This window comes from Akebia trifoliata, chromosome 12 (assembly GCF_017979445.1).
Source record: "Akebia trifoliata isolate Shusen 1 chromosome 12, ASM1797944v1, whole genome shotgun sequence".
Taxonomy (NCBI): domain Eukaryota; kingdom Viridiplantae; phylum Streptophyta; class Magnoliopsida; order Ranunculales; family Lardizabalaceae; genus Akebia; species Akebia trifoliata.
In genome coordinates this window covers 36,036,032-36,056,503 of record NC_141386.1, presented here as the reverse complement: position 1 = coordinate 36,056,503, position 20,472 = coordinate 36,036,032, and the positions used below count along the sequence as shown (strand labels likewise).

The 20,472-nt window shown below is 35.0% G+C and overlaps 4 protein-coding genes across 5 annotated transcripts; 2 read left to right on the top strand and 2 right to left on the bottom strand.

The window, feature by feature from the left end:
* The first annotated feature begins 204 nt into the window (after positions 1-204).
* On the top strand, positions 205-2,443 carry LOC147389963 (protein yippee-like At4g27745). Of its 2 annotated transcripts, none has more exons than XM_086417979.1 (3): positions 205-434; positions 942-1,257; positions 2,016-2,443. In XM_086417979.1, exons 2-3 carry the CDS (start codon positions 1,165-1,167, stop codon positions 2,241-2,243), a joined length of 321 nt encoding a protein of 106 aa, XP_086274105.1. In that variant the 5' UTR covers positions 205-434; positions 942-1,164; the 3' UTR covers positions 2,244-2,443. The 2 variants fall into 2 exon arrangements, with proteins under 2 accessions (XP_086274105.1, XP_086274106.1); XM_086417980.1 differs by lacking the exon at positions 205-434 and adding an exon at positions 546-593.
* Positions 2,444-3,705: 1,262 nt separating this feature from the next.
* On the bottom strand, positions 3,706-8,217 carry LOC147389962 (plant UBX domain-containing protein 10-like). The gene is made up of 4 exons (XM_086417978.1): positions 7,127-8,217; positions 5,980-6,150; positions 5,589-5,792; positions 3,706-4,171 (listed from the first exon to the last, which is right to left on the bottom strand). The coding sequence occupies exons 1-4, from the start codon at positions 7,955-7,957 to the stop codon at positions 3,941-3,943; spliced, it is 1,437 nt and encodes a 478-aa protein (XP_086274104.1). The 5' UTR covers positions 7,958-8,217; the 3' UTR covers positions 3,706-3,940.
* Positions 8,218-10,844: 2,627 nt separating this feature from the next.
* Positions 10,845-15,067, top strand: LOC147389961 (uncharacterized). Its single transcript, XM_086419379.1, has 3 exons — positions 10,845-11,366; positions 13,027-13,175; positions 14,673-15,067. Exons 1-3 carry the CDS (start codon positions 11,181-11,183, stop codon positions 14,809-14,811), a joined length of 474 nt encoding a protein of 157 aa, XP_086275505.1. The 5' UTR covers positions 10,845-11,180; the 3' UTR covers positions 14,812-15,067.
* A 2,711-nt stretch (positions 15,068-17,778) lies between these two features.
* LOC147389960 (dof zinc finger protein DOF4.6-like) lies at positions 17,779-19,778 on the bottom strand. The gene is made up of 2 exons (XM_086419821.1): positions 19,574-19,778; positions 17,779-19,130 (listed from the first exon to the last, which is right to left on the bottom strand). The coding sequence occupies exons 1-2, from the start codon at positions 19,595-19,597 to the stop codon at positions 18,369-18,371; spliced, it is 786 nt and encodes a 261-aa protein (XP_086275947.1). The 5' UTR covers positions 19,598-19,778; the 3' UTR covers positions 17,779-18,368.
* Between the last annotated feature and the right edge of the window lie 694 nt (positions 19,779-20,472).

The window sequence follows — 20,472 nt, the reverse complement described above, 5'->3', positions numbered from 1 at the left end:
TGCGATTTTGGCACGTTCACGTTCTGTTAATTAAAATGAAAAGTTAGCTAAAATCATAAATTCATCAAATTTAACTCACAAAATGGTAATTTACTATTTTGATTTTGGCTTCAGGTCAAAAGGAAATGGAATGATTCATGATTAAAGTGTTTGATTTTTAATTCTATAACAGACAACAAGGAAGAACTGCTTGCTAATGTGAGGATTTCAGACCATTTCTGTGGAAAATCAAAGTGGTCCTTTCGTAAATTGTCTGATCATTGAGGTCATTTTGCCTTGATAGTCCTGTGCAGCTTGTCATATTTTACTTTTAGGCCAAGAACCAACCCACCTGTGTCATTCTACTCAAAGCGGAAACCCTTAGAGAACCCTAATTCTCTCTATCTCTCTCTCTGCAACAATAAAAAACTATTTCTAAGTAGGCACAATGGCAGGTATGTTTAGAAGGAAAAAAAAAAGAAAATTTTTTTGACACAATTTAATATTAGTCATTCTTTTTCATATTAAATTTTATTTTTTTTGGGTGGGTTGGTGATCAAGCAAGGAATAAGGGCTTTTTTCAAACTCGAATCTTTGTAGTTTTTGAAATCTTGGTGCGTGGGTTTGTACGAAACTACGAATACCTGTTTGTTTATTTGTTTTATTGATTGGGTTTCAACTTTCAGCTCGGATACTTATCAACTTCTATTATAAAATTAATTTAATTTACATAGTTTTCTACTCTAACCAATTTGTTTTAAAAAAATGGGTTTTCGTTTTCTTTATTATTGGTAGAGTTGTTGTTGTTGTTGTTGTTTACTCTTGCACCAATGATGTCTTTATCAACCCAATTTTATTTTATTTTTTGATTTTTTAATATTAATATCTTATTTGTAATCTTTACTGAGTGTTCTACCTTATTATTTCTTTCTCCTGATTATGTCCTTCTGTAATTCAAGCAGAAATCACATTGAAGAACGTTAAAGGGTATCGTTTTTCCGGTTTTTCAGAACGGGGGTGGAGGATCAAGAAGGGGTGTATTTGGTATATTTGAGCTGAATTTTGTTTTATAGAGTGATACTTTAATTGGGTTTGTTGCATTTTTTGCAATTCTATGATTTTTTTTTTCCATCAATTTTCTGGAGCATTGAGGGTGTTGGTTATTAGTGCCAAGTGTTTCCTCTGATGGCGGATTTGTTTGGGCCTCGATTGTATAGCTGTTGTAATTGCCGAAACCATGTTTCCCTTCACGACGACGTTATTTCTAAAGCATTTCAGGTGAAGCTCTCACCCTGTTTTTATTTCAAATTTGTATTTAATGTTGAATTGTCTTCTTTGAACCTAGAATTGGTACCATTTTTTTTTTTATACACTTAGCTTCTAGAATTTAGATTGATCTTGATTAGAATGTGCTGGTGAAGAAATGTCAGGAAGTTAAAGAACAAAGATAAACAAATTGATGATAAATGAACTATGAAACTCAAGCCAAAATTTATTTTGATGAATTAGTGTGGAAAAAAATATGAAATAGCAAAGATAACACAATTGCACAAACACAAGGATTTATGTGGTTCAGCAGTGTGTCTACATTCACGGAACAGAACAAGAACAATAACTATTTTGTCATTAAGTTTTACAGCCTTATAGATCTCTATTTTTATAACTGAGAGTTACCAAAACATGTAAAACTCCCCAAAACAAAAACCCCCAAAAATAGAAAATCCTTAAGAAAATATTACACGATTGCCCTTTTTCTATGCCTTAAAGAATTCAGGCCTGGGGCTCTGCCAGCAGCTCTGCGTAGTGCAATAGAATACAAGACATTTACAGAAAAATTAGATGGAGGGAGGGAGAAGAAACTTTGATTTCTCATTTTCTTTTTTTGGATCAATTTTAGTTGAATTATGTTTGATTTATGTGTATTTGCTTGAATCAAGTTCCAGGTCGTGGTTCTTAGACTGTTTTTGGGTGCCATCTTTTATCAGTTTAATCTTTTCTGCAATATTTGGCTTGATATATATTTTATTAAGCTTTAGGGGAGACATGGCCGAGCCTTTCTATTCTCCCATGCGATGAACATAGTTGTTGGTCCCAAAGAGGATAGGGAGCTCATCACTGGGCTCCACACAGTTGCAGATGTCTCCTGCAGCGATTGCCACGAGGTGTTAGGTTGGAAGTATGAACGGGCATACGAGGAAACACAGAAGTACAAAGAACGGAAGTTCATACTTGAGAAGTCGAAGATTGTCAAGGAAAACTGGTAGTGGTAACCCCTATGTTATTCCCTGGTTCATCTAATCCTATTTATGATTTAAGTGTGTCCATACATCCACCTTTTCATCTTGTACAGAAAATTCTCAATAATTGAAAGATTCAATCCATTGTTTATATTTCTGTGTCTGGAAATTCTGTATTGGAAACTATTGATTCTCTTGTGAATAAAATTCTGGGTATTGCTTGATCACCTCTTAAGACCAATTTCATCATTTGAAGGAATTTTCAAAGTTAATTAGTACTATAGTGCATTTAACATGTCTCTGATCTATGGACTATGAGTGGGGACTGCTTGAAATCTACTTCATGCCCTTTCTTGCCATCTATAGTTGTTGAAGGGTTTTTTTATTGGAAGTAATGCTGCCCTATAAAGTGAGTGTGTTGAAGACAATTTGTGGATGTAGAACTCAGTGGCTACGGCTAACTTCTTATAATTCTAGCTATTGCAAGTAGCGACTCTGCTATATTTATATCTGGCCACTTCATTGCAGTGGACATAGTTGAGAGCATCAAAATTTTGAGGTGACAAAGGAAGCACAGATCTTAGCTGCTTTCATTGATGTCTTATATATGTTGATACTTTGATTAAGCTGGGATTAGGCAGAACCCCGACCAATATTTAATTGAGATTAATAGTTTATATAATCTATGATAGGCTGTTACTCTTTCATCGTCTCTTCTAAAAATTTCAACATGCTCAGGAGGAAATGAAAGGGGATCAAGTGTAATATCAACAAAAGGAGACCGAACATTATCAACATTTCTGTTATTTCTCATTAAATGGGAAAAGGGAGTATAAGATCATCATTAGTCTATATATTTGTGAAGGTTGGAATCTATCTTAATATGGTAGATTTCAAGATGAAGAGTGCCTTGAGTCCTCAATTGATACTATAGCTAAGGATCATGGTTTAACAACTAACCTTCCCAAACCAGTTCAAATGGATTCAAGAGTCCATTTTCATATAATTGATTTAGATTACTTAGGTGGCTAGCTATTCCTGTTAGAGCTGTATTAATAAATGCTACAACACATCCACGTCAAATAACACAAATTTTATAATTTTAAAAATCAATCGATATGCCAAAAATGTAAAACTTATTATCATTCACTGATGCATCCAAGTTTTGAGGAAAAAAAAGAAAAATAAAATAACAACGGCCATATCATGGAGGTTCTGGTTTTCTATTGCCAATTCGCTTAGATCTGATTGATCCCTTTAAACTTAAACTAGGTAGTCTTCTAGCAATGCCAATGATGCCAACTTCTTTCAAGCTCATGAGCTGCTTGATATCTCGAAGCATGAGGCAATGTGGCTAACTTTATCCTTACAGCCTAGAAAACGAAGATGTATACAACTAAAGAAGGTTTCCCTTCATCTTAAGAGGTACTCACCATGTCCAATCAACTCAATGATCAAGTGTCCTAGATTAATTGCATAGATCATTAACTGAATGCAAGTTCACAATTTCTTTCATGAGGAAAATGGTTCGTAGAGCTGAACTGTAAACTCAGACTCATCAGCTATTGTGGGTCATTTGTTTGATTCAATATGCTTTGAAAAGAAACATCTTCTGTCCAAAGCATTGAATCTTCTAAATTAAAGACATAAAGGAAATAAAGAATGAAAATTTTCATTTACGTTCCCATCTCAAGCTAACAATCCTTGGGCCTTCTTTTTTTTTTTCATGAATCTGCCTCCACAAAAAGGCTGGCCTGAGGATGCAATCCTGCTTCTTTTAGTGTCATAGAGTGCTTCTCTGGGCCATAGACAACCCGGGGGAAATTGGAGACCAGACAGTATTTCTCGGCATTCAAGCAATTCAGAGAATCAACATAGTCATATAGAGATTGGATTGTAGCTGTACTGTGGAACCTCCTCTCTTTGCGTTCACCCGTTGGGAACCGTACAAGAACCTACAATACAAAGCATATCACAATATAAAATAAGCCTCCAGTTTTGATAATTTTACTATTAATGAATAAATACCAACAAAGTCTGAAATAATAGTGAACATCAAAGAAGTTCAATGAATAGTGCTGTAAGAGTTTTAGCGCACAGCAATAATTTTGAGTCATTTATAAGATGGTTGAATAGTTCAACATGCAAATTGGTAAATACCGAGAAAAACCAGAAGGGAGAATCAATACAACAAAAACTAAACAGTGATTTACTGATCCATTTTCCATGAGAAAATTGAAGTCTCCCAACTAGGAATTGTAAAGTGAGTCAAATTCAAGATGTGAGATATAGCTTTTCATGCCCTATTTGTTAGTAAAACCCCCTTCCCAACAACAGAAGCCACAAAAAACTAGATCAAACACGAAGGAGTTCTTCAGTGTCTCCTTTGAAGACTTTGTGTTTAGATGGTAGATGGGACCGGCTTTGTAATTTGTAAATTGCAGTTTTTTTTTGGGTGTTTCTTGCGTTTTTTTCTTTTTTCTGTTTGCTTTCTTGTTTGGGGGCTACCTAAGCCTCCTTTTGTAAGCTCTTTTTGATATTTATAAAATTTTATACTTATAAAAAAAAAAAAAAAAAAATAAACATTAAGGCAGATCCATAAAACTAAAAAGCAACAAACTAGTTCACTGGATCAACATATTAACCGAAAGAAGAAACATGATAGGAAGCACTTGCAAGCTCAAAGATTCTACATCTCAAATTTCTTCTTAAAGAGCAAGCATAATTATGAAAGCTTAAATAAAAACTACGGTAAAGATATTTTTTTTCAGATGAATTCCTTTTCCACCTCAAGAGGTAATCTATTCATTGGTTTACCATACTACAATTAAATAATTACCCAATCTTTTTTATGTGTAAAATTGAGGTATCAATCACAGGTCTGTGGTGTTACTGCTCACAGACTTTACCAAGTTGGCCCCTTTAATAATAACCTAATTTTGAATTTTTATCTTCACGCAAGCACACATGGAGGTAAATCTAGGGATTGTGAAAATAATAATATCACTATAAATGTTATTCTCACAAGGAATCACCCCTTTCTAAAACGTCTTACAACAACAATTGTGTAGCTCATTTAAACATTGAAATGAATGGTCCATATTTTTTTCAACTCATAATCCAATTTTAATAAGGATGTAAATGTCTGGATTGACTGAGACTATCCTAAAAATCAGTCTTTACTCATCTCCGTGTGATCGCACGCACATGTTTCAACCATTCTACCCATATCCAAACAATACAGACACGAGTTGGTCTAAACACACTACTCGGTCCTCATCCAAAGATAGTCTCTCAGCAGCAGGAGTTGACCAAAGATCAGCACAAAAGAAGTCCGCAAGAAAAAGTTGATGTATGAGTTAAAAAAATTACCTGTGTAACATTCAGCCCTTTTTCAGGTTCAGCTTCAAGTGACATTGCTTTCTCCTGCCGCCTTCTAGCTAGTACAGCTTCTTTCTCAGCAGCTACACGAATTGCTCTTTCTCGAGCCTCTTCTTCTTCCTTAAGTTTCCTCTCGGCTTCAGCAGCTTCCCCTTCCAACCGTTCTTGCTCTTCTTTCCTTTGACGTTCCCTAGCCTGTCTTGGCAACAAACACCATTATGTTAATCTAATTTAGGAAAATAGAAAGAAAAATTGGTTCTTTCTAAAGATATGATTGTAGAGTAGAAAGGTCCATCCTATTACTTCAATCAATAATAATTTAAACCCAGACTAGTCAAGTATTGTAAGCAATATAAACCCAGAGATTAGACAAGCAGGATACCTGATCAGCTTCAAGTGCCTCCTGGTAGGCAGCATCTTGCTCCTCCCTCAATCTTATGTTGCTCCTCCTTTCTTCAGCATCTAGCCTACCTGCAACCAGAACAGGAGCCCTCTCTTCAACTACTCTCTGAAGGATTGTAAGCATCTGTTCGGGATTCTTTGGTCCTTCAATCTGCAGAATGTGAGACAGATGATAGCAAAATCAATGACAAACTAATAAACAATATAGAACACTCCTTTCATATTTCAAATACAATGCCAAAAGGTAGACAAATTAAAACACAGTTTTCGTTACCAAGTGAATAGCCATAGTCCAAAGTACAGAAGAAACAAATAATATACATACACACACACACACACACACACACATATATATATAAACTTTTAATTTTTGGGAATGTTACTTAACAAAAAACAAATTCGGGGATGTTTGTGCATTATATTCCAGCAATAAAATAGAAAATAGGAATAATTTCCTGGGCAGGGGTGGATTTACAGTGGCGGCAATGGAGGCACTTGTCCCCACAATTTTTTTTTTTAAATTGCATTCTACCCTTGAGGATTTGATGTATTTTGAGTTTACCCCCACAAACTTTTTGCAGTTGCCCCCCCCCCCCCCCCCCTCACTTGAATTTTTGGGTTTATTAAAACCCTTCTATTTGGTTAATATTTGGCAGTTGCCCTCACCCCCATTGACGACATTGCCCCTTGACTTAGGTTTTCTCTCATAAACTAATAAGAAATTACCTAAATGCTCTTTTTACAACCTCTAACAAAAAAACCCATGAATTTTTGCCTTAAAACCACTCATCTTCATGTTCTTCAACCTTACCGAACAATTATAGTATGCCCCCACCACAAGACAATCCTGGCTCCGCCCCTGCTTTTGGGCACAATATATAGCTTAGTATTATGACGAATATGCATAGCCAATTTGTCCTCCCAAAGAAGCGGCTCCCACATTCATTGTCCCCAACAAAAAAAGGTATGTAGTAGTGTATTAAAATGGGGAAACAAATAAGTGGCTACTGCATCCATCTTTTCCTCTGGTAATAGGGTATGTTTCTCAGTTTCCTGAATCCATCTATTTGAGTTATAATTATAAAAGTAAATAAATTAGAACTCGAAAACCAATGGAATGATGATACCTGCTGAAGAAGTGCAATCTGCTGATTTGTAGCTGCCATGACCACAGCACAAAAAGGGAACCTCGACGCCTTCAAGCTGTTACTCATCTTAAACCCCTCACTTGCCCGAATACTCCCTCCCCACGACACAAAATTCTCATTGATATATGCTGTTAAAGCCTCTGAACACAGACTGCCCTCACAAAACAACTGTGTATCCGAGTGATCCGGGGAATGCAAGTACACAAACAACAGCTTAAATTCCTGGCGAGACCTCTGCAACGCATTCATAAATGATCCTTCAGTCACAAAATTCGGATGAGTTGTCCCATAATCTCTCTCAAATCTTGCCACAAAATCCAAAGCCTCTGAAACTGAAACCGATGCAGAAACCAAAGGAGACGAAGACGAGGCATCTTCAATTCGGCCCAAAGAACCATATCCGAGCACTCCAAGTGAGTGGGAGAGCACACCACCTGCAACCCACATGCCAAGCCCGATTGCACCTGAAATCAACCCTAAACTGCCTGAAATCACAGATAATGGTAATTTGATGACCTTCCATGCTAAACTGGGATGAGCGACAACCACAGGTCCGGATTCTTGCAGAGTCGAACCGGATCGCTCGACACCTTCCAAAGAATTTGAATTTGAATTTGATTGTTCACTAGTTCCAACGTTGTTGTCGGTGTTGTTAGGGTTGTTCAACGAAACAGAATTCAAAGAGGTGAAAGCCGAGATCGCAAGTTCAAGATCCCAATCATGTGCAGCTAGGATCTCTGTACACAAATCTGGATCCTCGAGATCTGTAATTGCTTGAAAACAAGCTAATTTATCATCGAAATCCACCATATTATCTTTCAGAAACTTGCAACTAAGGTCAGAAACTAGGGTTTTCGTTTTCTTTTTCCCCCCTTTGCAGTTGCCCTTGTAGAACAAAGGAGAACCAGAGCAATTAGAGAGCGAAGTCCAATCGTCTGCCGCCTCTCTCTCTCTCTCTCTCTTCGAATTTAAAAGTTCCTATTTATTTGATTTGTACGAGTGCAACCATCCGATTTCTAGAGATGACTTTGATCATCTCAAGGTTAAGAGTCTAGACCCATTGACCAAGGTTCAATGGATTATGAACATGTAATTCTTGGAGAATTTAATAAATGAAGTTATATTTATTTAGGGCTTCTTCAATGAGGCATGACAATTTGTTTGTTCCCAGTAGGGCTGCAACTCGGGCGGGTTGGATTGAGATGGAGATCAGCCCCATGCTAACCCACACTTAATGAAGAGTTTCATTCATTCTTTTTTCGATTAGTCTTTATCTTTTTCTATTCAAAGAGGAGGCTACCCTCTAAAGAGGAGTGGAAAAAAAAAAAAAAAAGAGGAAGTTAGGTTTTGTAAATAATCCGAATTTAGAACAGATTCTATAAATAAATATTGTGTTTTATCTTCTTTATTATTATTTTTTTCTCATTTTTTCTGTATGATTTTAATGGTTCTCATGCATCCTGAATAATAAAGATTGATTGTTAAAGGTAAATCTCAAAGAATCGGTGGCATTCGAGATTTTACTTCTACAATGATGATTGACTAACACTTGAAATGTGATTTGTGAACGAGAAAGAAACAAAAATAAATAAAATAAAAAATGTTTTTAAATTATAATAAGTATAATGATTTTGTAACTCAACTTGATAGGGTGACTAAAAAACTCAATCGATGTATATCCTATAAGAATCGTAAAATTTTTCCCTTGGAATACACAATTACACCACGTTAGTGAGTTTTTGAGTTACTTTGTCAGGTTGAGTTACTAAATCAACACTTGTTTATTTGATTTTGTTTTTTTTTTTCTTGTAGGATTAAATCGTGATTTCCTTCTTGATTTGGTTCGATAACGGTGTACATCTTGCATCCAATAAAGATCAAATCCCTTGATGAATTCGAATTTATCCAAATTTTATAAACTATTCCCAACAACTACTCACAAGCTCACGACTTGGCATTCAATTATCTACTTTTTCACGTCTTGGGAATTCTTCTTGAATTCAAGAGGATGACCACTGGACAACCCTTTATTGTCTTTCTTTAGGGGTAACTTGGGGGGCTTCCTCCCTAGGGTTTTCTTAGAATTGCTCACGAGATTGTTACTACCATTCTTATATCTCAAGAATGCTCCTTGAGATTTGAACACTTTCAAGACGATTTGACGATCATGCCTAAATACAAATTTATGCTCATACACATACTTTATTTTATCCATTTTAACTTATCTCATCCATTAGTCATGTGGATTCTCACTTTGAGGACCCTTCTTATTTCTTTCATCATTTCATATATTATATTAGATACAATAATAATAATAATAACCAAAATTTCTCAATAATCAAGTTGAGAAAAAGACTTCTCGAATCTAAATGGAGAAGTTGAAGCTGGTTATAGTTGGTTTAATTCAATAAAAAATTCATATATATTTTCTAAAAATTATTGACAAATGATCTTTTTGAATTTCTTCTTAAAAATCCATTAACTTCAACATCCCAGTCAAACCCTATCTTATTCTTGATAATTGATTTAAAATTCATTTGGATACATTTAAGAGAGTTTTTTTTTTTTTTTTTTTTTTTTTTTTTTAAGTTAAAAAATTAAAAAAATCTGTTTGTAATTTTATATTAATTTTAATAAATAAAAAATCTCAATTTTATTAAAATATGAAAAGAAATTACTTTCTAATTTTTAAAAGTTATTTCTTACCTTACTTTGTATTCAAAAGTGTTAATAAATTGATCTCTTATTTGAAGATTTAAAAAAAAATTTAAAATAATAATAAGAGTCATGATAAATCTAGGTACTAACACGTATATGATGATGATGTGGCAAGTGCACAGAATCACGTATCTTTTTCTTTGAGATACACAGGAAAAAAAGATCTGTCATTCTGTGCACATGTCACCTCAATCGTATCATCACTGTATACATTTTAGAGGGAGTTAATTTATCATTATTAGTCTAACAATAATTTGGTGACCATCGATGCAATTGAGAGGTCAATGTCTCCTTCTATAACAGTATTAAATGCTATCCTCACAAATTGAAAAACTTGTCAATAGGCCTAAAATAGTGATGAAAATGTAGTTGGTCGTCCAAATTGGGATTATCTACTCCAAATATGTAAGGAATGGTTTAAATATAGATTAGGTGTGGTACATATCCAACGGTTGAGGGCTTGAGGCCATAGCTCTTGTCCTCACGACATACCCCACATAATCAAGGACAAGGATTATCAATTACAAAAATACTTTTCTTACTATCTAGTAAGATTTTAAGTCTTACTAAGGGATATTTTGGTAAAATAGATTATCATATTGACAATCCAATATCAGAACCCTCTAGATTTCATAGAAGAAATCATATGAAAAAAAAAAAATTTAAAAAAAATTGTATTTCATCTAAGGATTTGAAAAAGGATGGTTATCGAACATTTCTGAAACTCTTAAATTTAAAATTAAAATTTAATGATGAAAAATAATTATCTTTTTTAAAAAAGTTCTTACAGTTTAGTTTAGTACTCTGTAATCATATAACATGGGATCATGTTTTTGGATGCCACAAGATGAAATCAACTACCCTTAGTAAGAGTCGAAATCTTACAAAGTTAGTAAGACTAGTCGAACTCAATCAATAAAGATCAACGCCACCCCAACTACATATACATCAAGGATAACTGGATAAGGACTCCTCTTTTATGATCAACATAAAGATCCACACCAACTACTTCCCACAACAAAGACAACGATTTCCTTTTACATAGAACGCCACCCTCAACGCCACCCAACTACTTGAACTGATTGTCTCCCCCTCTTTCTCGCCTCTATTTGTTTTTGTTTCAAACTTTAATCTCTCTGTCTCTCTGTCTCTATGTCTCTCTCTCTCACAGAAATTGTATAAAACAGTAAGATATCGTGCCTCTGCACCTCGAGATCTTCAAATCTCTGCATTTGATTTGAGATCTATCTATTTAGTGGTTGATTGATCGAGGAGATTAAAATTAGATTTAGAGAAATAAAAAGAGAGAGAGAGAATGGGGAAGCTGTACGGAGAAAGAGTGGCACCACCGGATGAGAACAAGAACACAGAGTGGTTCATGTATCCTGGTGTGTGGACGACCTACATCTTGATCCTATTCTTCTCATGGCTCATGATTTTGTCTGTCTTCGGTTGCAACCCTGGCATGGCTTGGACCATCCTCAATCTCTCTCATTTCATCGTAAGTAACCTCCATCTCTCTTCCCCCTTCCCTTGTTCATTTATTGCCTCCTCTTTAAATTAAAAAAAAAAAAAATTAAAAATTAAACAAATTTTCGTTTAGCTTTACAATTCGTTCATTATGATTAGGGTTTTATTTTGATTCTATGGATTTGACCACATAATGGTTATTTGTTTGTCTATTTGTTAATTGTTATGGACTTATGGAGGAGGGAATTATGATTGGTTTTATTTTGTTTTTAAGTTATTTTTTAATAAATGATAATGATAGATGAATTCGTTGTTGAGGATTTTAAGCAGTTTCTCGAGAGAAAGAAAAAAAAAAAGTTTTTGGATGGAGAATCTTGAAGAGAACCTTGTTATATAATTTGGGTATTTATAGATAATTCTGCCCATTTAATTTTGATGACCCTTTAGTAGGTTTATTAGCTAACCAATGTGACAAATTTTTAACCTTTTGTAGAACAAATTGTTTTTAACAATTGTCATCGATGGAAGTTTTTCATTGTTGTTTATCCATGGCGATGAATAATATAATTTCCAAGAAAAGATAGAGAAAAAAAAAAAAAAAACACTTCCCAGATATATTCAACATTCGATGCAAGAACATTGTAATTGTAATTGTAAACATTGCTTGCAATATTTGGAGGTAATAATATTTAATATGTATGCCTTGCTTGAATCTTGGTTTTCTAATATTGCTATTTTGACTTTGGTGTAAAATTTAAAGTGGAATTTGATTAATACAAGTCAAATTCTTGGTTTCTCAAAAGTCTCCTAAAGTTGTGCTTGTTTCTTGCGATACCTGAATTAGGGCCCATGAACTATGTGGATTCCATTCCTATTTCCTAATTTCAGTATCGAGTGGTATCTCTTAGACATGAAACAACACTATTATGTTCTGAGGCACTTTGAATCTGACATATGGCTCTATTGATAAAAACTATGGAATGATGAAGAGTACTCCTTGCTGACCAGTACTACTAGGCTCCACAAACCGTAGCAGAGATTATGGTTAGCAGCACTGCATCAGAGTGTAGTTTCTATGAACTTATCCTTATGCTTAGCCATACTTAAAATGTCCAAAAGCTTTTCGTAGTCATCATGTCCCCCCACACCCACACACTAAAAAAAAAAAAAAGGGAAAAAGACTTGTAAAGCTACCATGATAATGCTACTATTTTTTTTAACATATGTTTCGGTGACTTACTTTGTTTATCGATTACATATTATATGAAGAGTCAGAGAAGAATATTTATTGTTCGCAATGAAATTTTTGTTGTTGTTGAGATTTTATCGTCTACTGTATAGTTATAATAAAATATTTAGTTGAATTACATTTAATCTCTCTATTCCGAGTATATTCTTTCCTGGTTGGGTCTTTATGTCCTTTTCTTTATTTATCAGTAGTACCTTGCACTAAAAATCTAACACTTGGTTGGAGTCCCAACGCTTAGCTATTGTTATGCCTCCATTCTAATTGTGTTGTTCAGAGAACCAAAATTATACTGCTGTCACATAGCTCAAATTATTAGAGACGTTTATTTAAGAGTCTAAACTTTTGTTTGCATTTTATTTTGTCACTTTATTCTTTCACTCCTTCTTCAAGCATTTTATGCATCTGTATTTGGCATGAATGAGGGATGTGGTTCTTCCTTCAGGTTACTTATCATTTCTTCCACTGGAAGAAGGGAACTCCATTTGCTGAAGACCAGGGTATTTATAATGGATTGACTTGGTGGGAGCAGATTGACAATGGCAAGCAGCTCACTCCCAATAGAAAGTTTTTGACTGTTGTACCTGTAGTGTTGTGAGTATACTTCTACCCTATATGTTTTCTTTTTTCTCAACTCTGATTGTGGGTCCTTTTTGGAGCCGGTATAATGCATCAATTTTCTGGATGGTAGACAAATGGGTCCTAGGTTTCTTAGTTTGTGTATTGAAGCATTCAGCTATTTTACAATTTCTTGCTATAAAACTCATCATGTGTTCAACAAATTTATGTTTATTTTTTAGCATTGCTAGGTGTGGGTTTTTTTTTTGCAAACTGTGTAATTGGAGGTTTTGGTCGGTAGCAGCAGTTTTAGTTAACATTTATCCAACTCTTTGGAATTCAATAGTAGTTTAGCAACTTGGAATGAGTAGTCGATGGTTTTCCTTAGAAATCTGATTTGATCGAAAGTGTTTTACGTTTATTTTTTGAAAGCACTTGGTGAATTTAATTAGTTCTTTGTTGTATGCACTGGGAGAATTTTTATTTCTTCTCTATTTTGCTGTGTGCAATCTTTGTTCTAATTTTATATAACAATTTTGTCTCTTAACTTGTCATTAGACTTAAAAGGTAAAGTTAAGCTTTGGTACTTTGGTTCTTCTCTTCTTAAGTTTTGCCAGTATGTATTCGTGTCCTGAAGGGCTTGAAATTTTTCAGCACATAAAGGTTATCATTAACCTACACACTATATATATATATATATATTTGGTCTTCAGAGGCAATGTTATTTGGATCTCATTCTTGTAGTGGGTATGGGAATTATTGTTGCTATAAGGGACAATAATTGTTGCAAAGCATTATTGGTTATAATGGTTAATTCTTAGACTTTGGGTCTAACCTGGATAGGGTGTTATTTGACATCCAAATCTACCTTCAAACGAGCAGCATGGGAGATAAGACTTGGATTGCATGAAAGTAGCATGACCATTGTGACTTAAAGAAGCATGTTTATTTCTCATAATGTTCTGAAGACCACAAGTTTGTGTTCCGAATCTCAATAAGTTAGACCCAAATGTAGCCACATGCATGGCTTGGGTTCCTGGGGTTTAATAGGCTAGGGCTTAATTCACACAACAGAATATGGAGTGTGGACATGAAGATGAAAGAATTAGAAGTCAGGGGACGTAATTTTTCATAATGGTTTCTGCGTACTAAAATAAAGGGAAACAATATTTTCAGTTGTCCACATGTTTGATACTGGTGTTACATTAAAGCTTTTAGAGAATTTTAGATCCTATGAAATGTTTGTCTTCAACTGAACTATGAATTTCTTCGCTATTTGTATCACTAGACTGACCTTAACTGGAAAAATGATTTGGTCATATGGCAATTCACTTTGTCTAGGGAATCTGATTTCATCAAAACCTTATCACAAAAATTTAGTGTCTGCTGAACGAATCCTGTTCCTCCATTAAATTCTGTCTCGGACCATGTTTGGTGTATGTTTAACTATTATAATTCTATTCTAAAGATTAAAAAATGAGGAGAATATGGCCAAAACTGGGGATAGCTAACGTCGATAATTTACTTTGGCAGGTATTTGATCGCCTCGCACACGACTGACTATCAACATCCAATGCTCTTTCTCAATACACTGGCTGTGTTTGTGCTAGTTGTTGCCAAGTTCCCGAACATGCACAAGGTCCGTATCTTTGGAATCAATGGAGACCAGTGAGAGATGGGTCTTTATTAGCAAAAGATACTTTGGTCCTACTTCTGTAAAAGCCTTAGATCCTGTTCTTTTCTTACACAATTGTTATATCCTTTGTACAGAAGTCAAAACTGTAAAAGGGTACTTAAATGGTTTTGATCAGTGAGTTTTTTTTATTTATAACGTGGACCATTGTTCAAGGATTTATCCTCAGTTGTTGCGAAAAATCAGTATATTGTATTTCTCTTTGTGCAGTTAAAGTTCTCTTATATTTGGAGGATCTTGTGTTCATCTTTTTTACATGCTTCATCCAAATTTAATGTGTTTTGTTTCCAAATTGATAAGCTCTCTCTATGCTCGGGGGAATGTACCCCCATAGACCCAGGCCGGGATCAGTCATGGACTGATGAATCATTGGAGCCTTGTGTGACAAATCATAGTTTTGAGACAAGAGTAGGTGTGACATTTGAGGGGCCATTGGCGGCCTGGGACTTTGGTGGATACTGCTAGTGTCTCCCCTTGTGTGGTGATGGATGCTAAAACTTGTCATCTCAGATGCCACTATACCTGTCCAAGTCCTGGAGAGGCCCACTATTGGTCAACTGGTCTCCATATCAACTAGTTCAAAATATATGAGTGGAGGTTAGTGTATCTCAAGTATGGTAACTAGTCATGTAGGTCTACCTCGTCACCTCTATGAAGACGACAAATCAGGGCCAGCAAGAGAGAGTCATCCAAATTTGTTGGTTGGGGAGGAGTTGGTGAAGCATGAAACTTCTGTAAGGAGACTGCCAAGCTTGTCAATGTCTCTCAAGTCTTGATAACATGTCACCCACATAAGACTATCTCCATATATTGGGGTTTCGTATCCTATATGGTTAAATAAAAAACTAAAACTACCAAAGATCATTAAAAATTGACTATTTCCTTGAAAGCAAGAACACCCTATTGGTATTAGAGCATTTTTTTTTTCTTGAGATCTCCCGGTTGATGAGGTTAGGCTTTTGTTCATCTCACGTCTTCTTTTTCATTGAGTCCTACATCACGCTCTCTCCATAACACGACTACTGAATGACCATTGATTGATGGAAGTTGAAAGCTTCCTGGGGCAGATGTATCTGATATAATGGTTTCCATCAAACAGGTCTTTGTCAGTAATGGAATTTGTTCGTTGGTTGGGTCACCAATTGGGTGACTTGCCTTGCCTCTTATGTATTTACAAATCTCCAAAGACTAGAGGCTCGGAAATTTCAAATAGAGATTTTCACAACCAGACAAATGAAGAGTGGACTCTTGGAAGGCATTAGCATCGCCAACAATTATTAAATTAATCTGCCTTGCTAGATTAATCTAGATTTGAAAGATAGGACCCAATTATCCAAAAGAAACTTCTTTTGAAGTAACATGGGGTGTGTTTGATGAGACTAATCAATCAAATAATATTGAATGATAAAAAATTCAAGTTTAATCTTTTTATTTATTTTTATTGTATATCTACAATTCTACTCTGACGATCAAATTACTTAATAATCTGATAGATTTTCATATTTTATAAATAAATATTACATACCTTGGATTTCTTGCATAACCTCCTTTCATTACTTGATTGTATAGGTGGATGTTTCATCACCCCGTCTCTCTCGTTGCCCATGCTTGATGACCAAAGATAGCTATTCTCATCCATTCTTACTATTGACCCGTCAAAGACATGCTTACCTTGATAGGGAAAGGCTTTGACCCATCGCCATTGCATGGTCCGTGAATTACTTCAAAACACACACACTCACTTGATTAATAGACAATTTTTTTATTTATTTTTATTTTTTTATTTTTAATCCTCTTGTTAGGTTTCCCCACCTTCCCAACGCATGCACATTCATTTTCCAAAGATCTCACCTGTTTCAGATGTATGTTATATTCGTTTGCCACATGTATCATCACGATCTAAAGAGTCGGAGCTCTTAGGTAGAGCCCACTCCTAATTTGTTGTCTTGCGTTTTCAATGAGTGGTCCTTGGTTCTAGTTGGATATGTAATATGTTAGAGCCCACTCCTAACATGTCTTTTTAATTAGTTTCCTTTTATAATGCCTAAAGCCAAACTATTAGGCATGAGCAACATTCATTGTGAAACCAATTATCGACGAATAACTTGCCGTCAAAAACCTAATTATCACTTGGTTATTATAACTTCCAGTGCAGTTGGCCATTATTTTAATCAATTGCTCGAGCATGTTTTTTTTCTTCTCAGTTTCTTGATAAATTTCAAGGAAATAGAGAAGCCTCAAAGAAAGAACTTCCCTAATTCTAAGTAAGAGGTTTAGATTTGGCAAGACAAACCACACCATGAGTAGAGAAGTGGTGGTGCATCTTCATTGCTTCTTATAAGCACTAAGTGGTAACCAGTTAAGGCCAAGGATCAACTATAAACTAATGGGGAAGTTATATATAAAGGAAAATGGAACTCAGCACGCTTGCCAAGGGGAATGTCTATGGGTCCCTCTCTGTAACAAAGAGAGGTGGGTTTGTCAGATTCTTTTAATTATTAATATAAAAAGAGGGAATATAGTATCAAAGTAATGATCGTTGATGGAAATGGGACAATGTTTGCGAGCTGAGTGGTCATAGAAGTCATTAGGTGTGCTATTGGTTGAGGCAGGTGAACTGGTTATCATCACAACTTGTTGAGTTTCTTAGTTTTGTTTCTAAATCAAACCAGAAAAGTGAGGAAAGAGAGGTTCTCTTGTTAACTTTTTAATTATATAATGTGATGGCTTCATCATTATCTCTCTCACAGAAGTGGGCCTACCATAGTACCATGTAATGTGAAGAATTGGATCATAGATCAAACCTAGATGTTCTTCTTGTCCTTCAGCTCCTCACATGGCTGGAAGAATCTCACATGATATATGCTGATGAGGCCTGACATTCCACAACTGTTTTCAAAGAGAGAGAGAGAGAAAGCTCACTTGAGTAAATACTAAGAATACTAGTTCCAATTAACCCACTGGATCTCTTGTTTTTTAATTCAAAATAAATACAATACACACCTCATTTTGTATATAAGACTCCATACAAACACCCTTTCACAATCTCTTATAATTCCTAAACTATAATCAAGAACAACAACATTGGGTGCCCTCCTCTTTCTTCCACTATTTTGAGAAAGAAGAAAATTTTCAATAAAGACCATGGTGTAAGCCTTAGAAATAGAAGTCTTCTTGCTTCTCTTCTTCATAGTTGCCCTGTAAACATCAGGGCTTTGACTTCTTCTTCTACCCCTACACAGTATTCCATGACACCCTTTTTGAAGCCAACCTAAAATAAGCTTCATAATGTTCACAAGGATCAAAGAGTAAAATTAAAAAAAAAAAAACGATGGAGTGGGGTTAACAAAGATCAATTAATAAAGAAAACAAAAGTGAAGAAAAGAAATATAAATAAAGAAAAAGAAAAAAAAAAAAGGAAGCCCATTTATGCAATCTGTTAGCTAGTTCTTATCAGCTCCAAACTAGTCACCAACCATGTAGAAAAAAGAGAAACACAACTTCATCTTTCTCTCTTTGGTTGTTGTTTTTCTTCTTTACCATGATCCACCCCCTAACATTCCAGTCCAATACCCAGTTGAATCTCCTTGTCCTCTATTCTGCTCAAACTCAGTTGTGCTTGAAACTTGTCTCAAATCTTCAAAAGGAAACAAAGCACTTCCACCACTATTTTGAACACCTTGATGAAGACTCCCATACCCACTTATTCCTCCAAGCCCATCACCACCAAAATTAAGAGTTGGTTTGAAATCTTGTAAAGCAAATCCAGATGTGTAGCCAGTCCTCAGAAACTCCATAGCTGAGAGAGAAGATGAAGTAGAGGAAGCAAGGTTGTGGTTATTGTTGTTCTCAATGTTAGGTAATTCAACAAATTGAGAGATATTGCTATGGTAATGCTCAGTGGTGGTAGGGAAGGCTAGGTTAAGATCTTGGCCTTTAAGGATCTTAGGGTTTTGAGATGAAGATTGTGAGTAGTTTGGTGGGGTCGTATGATCAGATAGCTTCTTTGATGATGCTGATGTTGATGAAGTTGAAGATCTCTTGTTCTTCCTTGATCCTCCTCCAACAGGAACATTTCTTAGAGACCCACCTTCAGTCCAATACCTTCTACAAGTCTTGCAGAAGTATCTAGGTTGAGTGAGACTATAGTTGTTGTAGTAACAGAATTTAGTGTTGGTTGAATTGCACCTTGGACAGTTTAAGGCTTGTTCCTTCTGTGGCCTTGCTTTTCTCTCTAACATAGGCCTTGAACATGTATTAGATACCATCTCCTCCATGGGTTTCACTAGTCCAATCTCCTAAAACCCAAATAACAAAAAATAAATAAAAATAATTTTTTTACACCATGAAGAGATCTCAAAGTTGCAAGATCAAACAAAAGGATCATCACTCAAAAACTCTAGAGAATAAAAGAGAAAGAAAAGTTTCAACAAACAAAGTGACAAACACAATAAGGTAGTTGCTTTAACTTTCTAGATTACACCAGAAAAGAGAAAGAAAATAATAACTTTTTTTCATCCCTTGATCACACATCTAACAAGATGTGTGACTTGTACTAGCTATGATATGAACAACATCATCTCTAAGAAAAAGAACCCTTGAATAAGAATTTTACAACAAATTCTCCAAAACCCAAATCAAATTCTTCTACAAACCACCTTCAAAAAAAAAAAAAAAAAAATCCCATGTAGAAAAAACATAATTTTATACATGAAAGGAACCAGTAAGCAGATTTCACTACCTGTCGCCATTGAGCAGTATCCATGGAAGAAGAAGAAGAAGAAAACCAGTTGTTGAAGTTTTTAAAATAGAGGAAATTCACCTCCTTTGTTTGAAGCTGGTATTAATTCTTAAAGCAACAAGGAATGTTTGAGATGGTATGTGTTGGCTTTACTATACTATATGGCGTTAGAGAGAGAAAGAGAGCGAGAGAGGTGAGTTGTTTTATTTGCCTTCTTAATATTATTATTATATTATTTAATTAATTTGGTCTAATTTGCACTATTTTAATTTATATTTTAATAATTTAATTTATTCTCTGTGGTGGGTTTTTTCCTTTCTGACCAGAGAATTCACACACTCTTTTCCCATGGTTTTTTGTTTAGTTTACTAGGTTTGAAACTATAGGACTTCGAGTTGGTGGAATAAGAACTCGTCTCCAAAGGAACCGAAATTATGGTTAGATGAGGGGAAGGTGTGGGGTCCTATGCATTTGGAATACAAACTTGACAAATAGTCCAAACAAGTACCCCTCCTTATCTTGATAAATATTGAAATGCCCCCATGTTTTCAAACACAAGACATGTCTCTTGCCCATGGTCTTTTACATGAGATTAATGAGAAATGATTTAAATGCCCTCAAATCTTAGACCAAAAACCCTTCCACCTGTGTATACTTGTTAAGAAAATAGTCATAGAACCATAAATTAATTGAAAAGATGAAATTTGGTGCTTTATTAAACATTATAAATATCAAAATGAGAGTTGATTTTTAATATTGATGGTCAGATAATCAAGAGAGAATAACACTAGGATATGGGAAAAATCATTTTTCTAAAGGGCTGAATTGAAAAATATTTTACCACTAAAAGAGAAAAATTAATCATTATTATTTATTTGAAAAATGCACAATCATTCACC